This window comes from Hemiscyllium ocellatum, chromosome 4, assembly GCF_020745735.1.
Source record: "Hemiscyllium ocellatum isolate sHemOce1 chromosome 4, sHemOce1.pat.X.cur, whole genome shotgun sequence".
NCBI classification, from domain to species: Eukaryota; Metazoa; Chordata; class Chondrichthyes; order Orectolobiformes; family Hemiscylliidae; genus Hemiscyllium; species Hemiscyllium ocellatum.
The window spans coordinates 107,442,612-107,452,960 of NC_083404.1; the positions used below are offsets into that span (position 1 = coordinate 107,442,612).

The window sequence follows — 10,349 nt, forward strand, 5'->3', positions numbered from 1 at the left end:
TAAGCCAGTAAAAATTTGATTTGACATTCAGTCACTGTGATAATTCATCCTATTGTAAAGTAGTGTATCCTCTGACTCAACATAAGTCATTAAGATCTTTCAGTATATATGCATAAATGTATTGGAATGTGCAATGGTATGGATTTCACATGCTTTTATTGTGTCCTATTCCATTTCCTTTGAATTGAGAGAAAATCTAATGTACAATTTCATCTGAATTTTCAATTACACTTAATTAATTTTGATTTATCTATACAATTTACTCCTCTTTCTTGATTTTAAGTTCAAGTCAGTACTTGAACTAAACTGATTAGCAATTGTACATTCTCAATTATTTTGAATAATCCTAGAGTTCGTTTTACACAAATGGCCTGGAAAATATACCATAGGAAACCAACAAGTACTGTTGCAATATTAACCTTTTACAGACCTTTTCATACTTCTCTCTTATGTCTGAAGGCTCCTTCTCAAGTTCCAAAATAATTAAAGAGAACTTTTCCAGAAATACAGATTGTGAAAGCTAGAATGTGTACAATTTATAATTTGCCTCCCTGTGAACCCATGATTACTTGCTGTGTGCCCTGTAAACCTCTTCAGAATGGTATCACCAATGAAGAACAGATTTTTTAAATGATGTTATTTACATTGCAAAGTTATGTTGTGATGTGAGTGATAGGTGATTTATACAGTCATTATATTTCAACAATCCTGCAGTTGTAAGGCAGCATACTGTTGTACGCGCGTGAGCAGCACAATAGGAGGTCATCTACAATTTTCTCAAATACATATTGCATTTTGATTATTATGTGTTGCATAAAGGCAAGACTAGGCCATTCAGCTTCTTGTGCCTGGACCAGTCTGACCATATGAAAGTGGGGACTGCAGATTCTGAAGATCACAGTCAGGATGAGACAGGTGCTGGAAAAGCACACCAGGTCTGGCAGCATCCGAGGAGCAGGAAAATCAACGTTTCGGGGATTACTGATGAAGGGCTCCTGCCTGAGACATCAATTTTCCTGCTCCTGGGATGTTGCCTGACCTGCTGTGCTTTTCCAGCACCACTTTAATCCAGTCTGACTATGGTTGATCTGTGCTTGAACTCAACACATTTATTTTTGCTCCATATACCTCGGTACTCATTCCCAGCAATAGTTTATTGTTCTCAGATATCCAACTGTTTTCCTCTGACCCATCTGTGCTAAATAGCCTACTTATAATGTTGAAGTTCTGTTCACTTTGTCCTGGATTCCCCTCAGAAGAGCTTCCCTGTATCTAGTTTACTGAACCTGGTATTGTTTCAAGCAACTCAATTACGTCACATCTCTGTCATCTAAATTCAAAAGAATACTCTGGGATTTAAAGAATGTATGCATGTAAATAAAAGCAAAATATTGCTGATGCTGGAAATCTGAAATAAACACACAAAATGTTGAGAAAACTCAGCAGGTCTGATAGCATGCATGGAGAGAGAAACAAAGATAATATTTTGTGTCTGGTATAACTTCTCCAGAACTCGGATTCTCCCGCACTCTGTGTGTTTCGAAACGCAAACTCTGCTCACTGCACTGTAGCAGTAAAGCCTGATACCATTTCTGGGGTCTAGTACCTAGGATAGTAGTGATAATGTCACTAGACTAGAGATCCAGAGTCTGGACTAAAACTATACCAAAATGGATTTGCGTCCTACCATCATAGATGGTTAAATTTGTATGCTGCAGGAAAAAAAAATGGAATTAAAATCTGATCTAATACTGATCTTGTAACCACTGTTGATTATTCTATAAACCCCCATCTGGTTCATGCTGTCCTTGAAGAAGGAAATCCTTAAGACTCCATGTGACTCAGCAATTTGGTTGACTCTTAACCACCCTCTGAAATGGCCCAATAAATCAATCAGTTTGTGAGGAAATGAAACCCACATCCCATGATTTAATAAAAATAATGAAAGCAGTACTCCACATGGGCATCTGTTCCCAGCTGTAAAATAGAAGTATTATACATACGCTCCGGTGAAATTATGGACAGCATGTGTTTTTGCACATTGGCCCGAGTGCAGAGTCATTCATGTCTATGTATACGTAGATATGTACTGTTGGGATTGGTTAACTCAGTTGGCCGAGTTACTGGTTTCTGATATAAAGTGATTCCAATAGCATGGGCTCAATTCCCACAACAGCAGTGGGAGGTCTATCCTTCTCAACCTCTTCCCTTCTCGAATGTGTGGTGACCCTCGAGTTAAACTACTACCAGCCATTTTCCTCTAGTAAGAGATAGGATTATGATGACTTTACTCTTATATAATATGTAGCATTTTATGTCTGCACAGAAATAAAACTATCTGCAAAGATATGGAGTTTAGTCAGGGGTATGAAACATGCCTCTGAATGAATATCTGTCTCAATACATTTTTGTATCTGTGTGACCTGATTTCAGTAAATGTGTCATCCTTTCTCCCTGTGCTCCTCAATAACTCCATGTATCTCTTTCTTGCCATCTTTGGTACCTCTCTCTCTCCTACTGTCTCTCCACATCTGTGTATTTCTGCCTTTCTCCCTGTGACTCTCCGAGTAAAAAGTGAGGTCTGCAGATGCTGGAGATCAGAGCTGAAAATGTGTTGCTGGTTAAAGCGCAGCAGGTCAGGCAGCATCCAAGGAACAGGAAATTCGACATTTCGGGCATAAGCCCTTCATCAGGAGATGCACACAGGAATACAGGGAGGGCTTATGCCCGAAATGTCGAATTTCCTGTTCCTTGGATGCTGCCTGACCTGCTGCGCTTTAACCAGCAACACATTTTCAGCCCTGTGACTCTCCACATCTGCATGCATCTCTTTATCTTAACCTCACCCACTCTCTCAGTCTATTACTCTCTCTACCTTTCAGCCTCTCTCTCGCCTTCTGTCTCTTGATATCTGGGTATTTCTCCCTTTCTCCCTGTATTCCTGTGTGCATCTCTCTCTCTCTCTCTCTCTCTCTCTCCCTCTCTCTGTCACTGTCTGTCTCTTACCCTCTCTCCTTGTCTCCGTTTCATCTAGCCTTTTTCTTCATCGTTCACTGCCATCCCTCTTTACTCCCTCAGGAAGGACAAACTCATTTCCAATTTGCTGAGATCAGCTCCTCCTTCAAACTTACACTGTCCCTTACATTGAAAATCAAAACCTCAGTCCAAGCCAGATTATAGAAACAAAATGTTCAGACACGACCAGATGGAAAAAAGTGAAATGAGGGATGGACATAGATCCAGGACAGCAGTGAGCACAACATTACTGTCAGTGAAATCAATACAGTAATAGATAATTGAAAAGAAAGTCACCAAAGAAAAGTAATAAAAAATTACCTAAAAAGAAGCCAAATGGAAAACAAGAAGGGGGATGGAGTGGAGGTAGAGGCAATGGATAGACCTCCCCTCACCACAAGCATACTGCACACCCTCCCACACAAAGAAACCCCTTCTTACAGCACAACACACCCACTCGCACACAAAAACCACTTCCCACATACACACATCTAACTCCCACACACCCCTACCACACCCAACACCAACACACACAGCTCCCCCAAAAACAGAGCTTCCCCCACACCTCCACTCACAACTCCCTCACATGCCTTCCCACACTCCCACACCCTCTCACACACAGCTTTCCCCACACCCCCATTCACAACTCCCTCATACCCCCTCCCACACACCCAACCTCTCACACACAGAGCTTTCCCCACACCCCCACTTACAACTCCCTCATACTCCCTCCCACACTCCCACCCCCTCACACACAGAACTTCCCCACACTCCCACTCACAACTCCCTCATACCCCCTCCCACACTCCCACATCCTCACACACAGAGCTTCCCCACACCCCCATTCACAACTCCCTCATACCCCCTCCCACACACCCAACCTCTCACACACAGAGCTTTCCCCACACTCCCACTTACGACTCCCTCATACTCCCTCCCACACTCCCACCTCCTGACACACCGAACTTCCCCATAACCCCTCCAACACTCCCAACCCCTCACACACAGAACTTCCCCACACTCCCACTCACAACTCCCTCATATCCCCTCCCACACTCCCACCCCCTCACACACAGAACTTCCCCACACTCCCACTCACAACTCCCTCATATTCCCTCCCACACTCCCAACCTCTCACACACAGAACTTCCCCACACTCCCACTCACAACTCCCTCATATCCCCTCCCACACTCCCAACCCCTCACACACACAGCTTTCCCCACACCCTGTCCCACATTCCCACTCCTTCCCCACACACAATCCCCCAACATACACTCACCCAGCACACTCTCCCTCACACACACACTCCCCCTCACATACACATTCCCCACACACAGTCCCACACACACACACTCCCCAAACACACACTCCCCAAACACACTCCCCACATAGCCCCACATACACACTCCCCCTCACACACACACACTCCCCATATACAGTCCCACATACACACTCTCCCTCACACACACATACTCCCCACACACAGTCCCACACACACGCCCCCTCACACAAAACTCCCCATACACACTCTCCCTCACACACACATACACACTCTCCCTCACAAATCCCATACACACTCTCCCTCACACACACACCCCATACACACTCCCCACACACAGTCCCACATACACACTCTCCCTCACACACACACCCTATACACACTCCCCACACACAGTCCCATATACACACTCTCCCCAACCGGACAGGAAGAGCGAGAGAAAAAAAATCTAGTGTAAAAAAATGTAGAACGAAAAGGAATGAAAGAAACCTGAGTGCCTTTGTATGAGACTAAAAGGTAGACACACACACACACAGCGTCCGCTCACACCACCCGCTCCTACTCTATCCCCCTGAAACCCAAAATCAACCCCGAAGCCCCCTCTTTTCCAACAGGCGCGTTTTGCTATGTTTCACAGCGACCTCTCGATACAGAAAGATCCCAGGATCATTCCACATTGTACTTCTGGACGAATGCAATGATATAGTCTAATTATTAATCGATAATTTTGGAGAGAGTCAAGTCGGTTTCACAGACCCCATTGCTGAGTTTACTGGCCAATCGCAGTTCTCTTCCTCCTCCCTTTTACTTGCTCACAGCTTGCTTGGGCGTCAAATCTGAGCTTACCTATACATTTTTTCTCGCTCCAAGCAAATAATTCGAAGAACTGACAAACATAGTGACATATACATCTACATACACATTCATACCTACATTTAGACATACACACGCTTACATACAGATACATGCTTATGGATACATACACACATAGATGCACACATATACATAGACGTACAGATACAGACACATATACATATACGTACACACACAGAAATACAGATATATACATATGCAGATACATACACACATACGGATACACACGTTAGACAAAACGACTCGGAAGCACCGAGTGTCAGTGTCTGTCGCCTCCTCCGCTCTTTCTTCTCTAGTTCCCAATAAAAAGTGCCGAGTGCAGTTTAAACACCTGATACTGTTCCTGTAACCAATACAACTGGAAGATGCTGAGAATTAAAGAACAAGCCCTCTCTCTAAGTACACAGCACATTGCTGAGCAGAAAATCTACAAGGAAAAACATAGTGAATGATTAACCCCAAGTAAAAGCAGCTTAAAGAAAGACGTTGAGAAACTTTTCCCAACTTACCACCAAACTGGGTAACCTGCCATGACTTGTTTCACGTTCAGTAGAACCAGGTAATACCCAAACAGAAGCATTTCCAGAACTAGTCAGCGATTTGAATCTTCTTTTAGATAAAAAGAAACTCTTTGAACCGGAGCTAATCTTGTTTCTTTTCGTGAGCGTGTAGTAAATCCCATTCAAAGTTGAAATAAAACACTCTCGGTGGCCAGTGATTCGCAAAGCCCAGAATACAACAATAGAAACTAAATTATACCAGAGCAAAATTGTAACCCAAAAAAAGGAGAGTTGACGAAAGGTGTCCAATCAGGATCCATTGCCACAGGGAGCAGGATGATTATACAGTGAGCAACTGTCAATCAGAAGAATGCTCGTCACTAGACCGACTAACCAGAAAGAAATATCTTCAAATTCATTCCAGCCCGTCCTGGGCCACCACCGGCTTGACCTGCAGTGGTGAAATTGGCGAGCTTTACCCGAGTGGGAAAGGGGAGTGAGCAGAGAAGTGTATCTTTGGTTTCGGGTAAAGGAGAGGTCTCCTGTGCTTTATATCCTTTTGTACTTATTTGTATCCTACACATTTCACTTTTCTGCATTTCATGTAGACACACACTCTTATATGTGTCTACGTGTCTATATGCCTCTTAAATTGTAGATTGTGGGAAAATTGATCTCTCATAACGTCATAATATCAAGTACCTTGAACAATCAAATATATCCATTTAATATTTGTTGATCTCCATGCAGGCAAAACACGCAGTGAGTGAGCCTGATCAAAGTGTAGTCTTCATATTAAATGGTGTCAAAGTAGTAGGGTCACCAAATGAGGGCATTGTGGTGTGATGGTATACCCATAACTTTGGGCCAGGAAGCCAGGGTTTAAGTCCCATCTGTTCCAATGGTGTGTAATAACATGACTGAGCCGTTGATTTTAAAAAAGCTACATATTTTAAAGTCTTTTTGATGTTGTGGCATCAAATATATACTTTTATTTTATTTTGTGCACAATAATAGGTAGTGCCTAGGAAGCCTCTTCTATTGCCCTATTTGTGAGTGAAGGCACTGCTCTGCTTCCAACGGCACAATGAAGCACATAGTGTCACAGGTTTACAAAGGCAGTTACCACGAGAAATGTGGATGTAGGAATTCTTAAAGTTCTCATCAAATATTTAATTGCAATGTTTGACTATGGATCTTGTGAAGGAACCTCCCCCTCATCCATTATATCTACAGCAAACGTACAGCAAATGTGCTAAAAAAAGGTCTAAAAAGTTCTTATTTTGAGATAATCAGAAAAAGAACTGGGGTGAGATCTGAAAAATGATTTTACTCAGCAAATTATGATCTTCAGTAGAATGCCTCAAAGATTCATAGAGGCAGTTTCAACACAATTGTGACTTTTCAAAAGAGAATTGGATAAGTGGAGGGACAGGTAGTGTTGAGGCAGTGGGGAATTTGCAAAAGCACTTGGATAGGCTAACAGAATAGGCAGATGGAATAGAATGTCAGCAAGTGTGAAGTCATGCACTTTGGTAAGAAGAATAGAGATGTTGACTATTTTCTAAATGAGGAAAGGCTTCAGAAATCTGAAGCACAAAGGGGCTTAGGAGTCCTAGTTCAGGATTCTCTTAAGGTTAACATGCAGGTTCAGTTGGCAGTTAGGAAGGCAAATGCAATGTTAGCAAATATTTCAAGAGAGCCAGAGTACAACAGCAGTGATCTATTGCAGAGGCTGTGTAAGGCTCTGGTCAGATTGCATTTGGAATATTGTGTGCAGTTTTGGGCCCATATTTAAAGAAGGATGTGCTGGTCTTAGAGGGGATCCAGAGGAGGTTTACATAGAATGATTTCAGGGGTGAAGGGTTTGTCATAGGAAGAGTGGTTGAGGACATTGTGTCTGTACTTGATGGAGTTTAGAAGGATGAAGGGGTATCCAACTGAAAATTACAAATAGTAAGAGGCTGGATACAGCAGAGGTAGAGAAGATGTTTCCACCCGCAGGAGAGACTAGGACCAGATGAGACAGCCTTAGAATGAGGGGATTGAAATGAGGAGGAATTTCTTCAGCCACAGAATGGTGAATCTGTGGGACTCATTGCTGCAAAAGGCTGTGGAGGCCAAGTTGTTGAATTTAAGACCGAGTTAGATAGGTTCTCAATTAGTAAGGAAGTCAAGGGTTACAGTGAGAAGGCAGGAATATGGGATTGAGAAACATATCGGCCATAATCGAATGGTGTAGCAGACTTGAAGGGCTGAATGGCCTAATTATGCTGCAATACCTTATGGTCTTTTGATCTAAATACTTGACCATATTAAGCTTGCAGGGCAATGGAGAAAATGTCAGGCTAGAACTTCCTTCACTTCAGAACATTTTTGAACACTAGGGCTAATTCCAGGTTCCGGCCCATTCTTTGTAGCAATGGGTCCTTGGGCCAAATATTATGGGAGATGCCTAATTAGCAGTGGTTGCTCCCAATTAGTGAGAATTGACTAGTTCTAAAGGTTTGACCCATCACAGATTATTGATAGGGCAGACAGCAGCCTCCACTGTCTCAAAGTGAGAATACTGTTGAGAATATCAACTTTGACTTATGATTAAAACACAACATATTCACAGCTTTGCAAACTTTAACTCTGATATTATCTGCTTAATACCAATAGCCTTTGACCAATGAAAGATCCTTCGATCCCTCTATTTTTAAATGAATGAAATAGCTTACATATATGTAGCAACTTTGTTGTCTTCAGGACATCCCAAAGTGTTTCATAATTAAGTAATCAAGAAACATGACAGCAAATCTCTGTATGATAAGAATCCAGAAATAACATAAATGATCATTTTTCTTGGTGTAATTGAGAATATGTATTGGCTGTGACACTGGAGATAATGTTGCTTCACTTTAAGTAGTATCATAGCATCTTTTACACCCACCTGACACAGGAATCGGGACATCAGTTTCCCAACCTCTCCAAAAGACAGCAACCCCACCAGTGCATCACTGCCTCAGTATTGTGCTGGAGTGCCATCCAGATGCTGACTCAGGAATAACATCGTCTCCTTTTTCCTTTCAACTGATTCTCTCATTTTCTGCCTGATCCACACCCTTGACATGACATCATGTTATGAGGCCCCTGAACCAAGATTGTCATCAGAAAATTGGAGATTGCAATCAGGATTATCAACTCCAAAGCACGACCCAGCCCAATGTTTCCATCCTTTGTCATCTTAATCATGGTTTGTAAAACATGACACTGTCAAAGCCTCAGGGTAGGGAGTTCAAATCCCACCAGGTCTCGTTGTGACGGTGAATTCGATAAAATTGGGAAGTTGACAGCAAAGCAACAAAAACCCTGACCATGACTTGGAAGCAGTTAGTGTTGGTAGATTGAAGTGTAAATTAGATAGATTACTTTCAGGAAATAATATCTTGGGATGTACAATATAGGTACTCTGAGCCATGACATGTGATTAATGTAACATGTTTGAAGGACCAAATGACTTTGTTTCTAAGGTGCTCAAAATCTTTCACCACTGTGGTTTTCCTCACATTATGTTGCTCACATTAGCTGCTAGAGACTGTGCTAATTAGTCAACAACTCCAATACTATTATATCATGTGATGACCAACTTTGTAGAAGGTTAGACAACTTTGGTCTTTTTATTCTATTGACCTTTATGAGACCAGCAAGGTTGCCCTTCATTGGTTTGAACTAGACCATGGGTCCGTTCCATAAGGCCGGTTCTTAATTATCTTGAATGGATCCAGCAAGCCACTTCATTCAATCAGCACCACCTTCCCAAGGGCAACTAGGAATAGACAATAAATATTGGCCGAAAAATGTGTTACTGGAAAAGCGCAGCAGGTCAGGCAGCATCCAAGGAGCAGGAGAATTGACTTTTCGGGCATAAGCCCCTCTTCAGGAATCCTGAAGAAGGGCTTATGCCCAAAATGTCGATTCTCCTGCTCCTTGGATGCTGCCTGACCTGCTGCGCTTTTCCAGCAACACATTTTTCAGCTCTGATCTCCAGCATCTGCAGTCCTCACTTTCTCCTAATAAATATTGGCCAGCTAGCAATGGCCACATCCAACAAATGCATAAAAAGTTGATAACTAACAAGATTCTGAGAGAAAGACTGGATGGCTTTAGGTGCTAATAGAGTGTCCACATTGGACTTGCCTCTTATTCTGGAATACTACAAGTTCCAGGCCTAGAAGTCTGCTTGTGCAAAGGGAGGGAAAGCCACATGCTGCATACATCTTAATACAATCACAGGCATTACATAAAAATCGTGCTGGAACCTCAACTGAATGACATCCAAATGCTGCAAGTATCACATCTTTGAGATGGGGGAGAGGCTGTCTGTTGAACATCAGGAATCTCTAACACTACATTTCTAGCATGAAGGCAGGCAGGAACTCTTAAGTACAAAGTGCATTCTGAATGGTCAAAAATCTGCTCATATTTAAAAAGATGACTAGAAAGGTCTGAATCAAGGAAATGCTGTCCAGTGTCATGTTGGAGGCATTGGTCTACAAGGTGTCAGTAAATCTGTTCTGTCCTAGATAGTCCTCTAGGCAACATCTTCCTACCAATGGGAGCCAATTGCATAAGATTTCTCCCGGGATGATTTTGGTGAGACATGTTACTGCACACAACTGCAGCAGATGTGTCTTGA

At 42.5% G+C, this 10,349-nt stretch overlaps 1 protein-coding gene across 1 annotated transcript in view; it reads right to left on the reverse strand.

The window, feature by feature from the left end:
• The window catches only part of wnt3a (wingless-type MMTV integration site family, member 3A), a 71,599-nt gene extending 65,716 nt beyond the window's left edge, over positions 1-5,883 (reverse strand). Inside the window, exon 1 of the mRNA XM_060824449.1 lies at positions 5,678-5,883. Coding sequence (XP_060680432.1) covers positions 5,678-5,748 — 71 coding nt within the window. The 5' untranslated portion in view covers positions 5,749-5,883. The remainder of the gene's footprint in view (positions 1-5,677) is intronic.
• Positions 5,884-10,349: the final 4,466 nt, after the last annotated feature.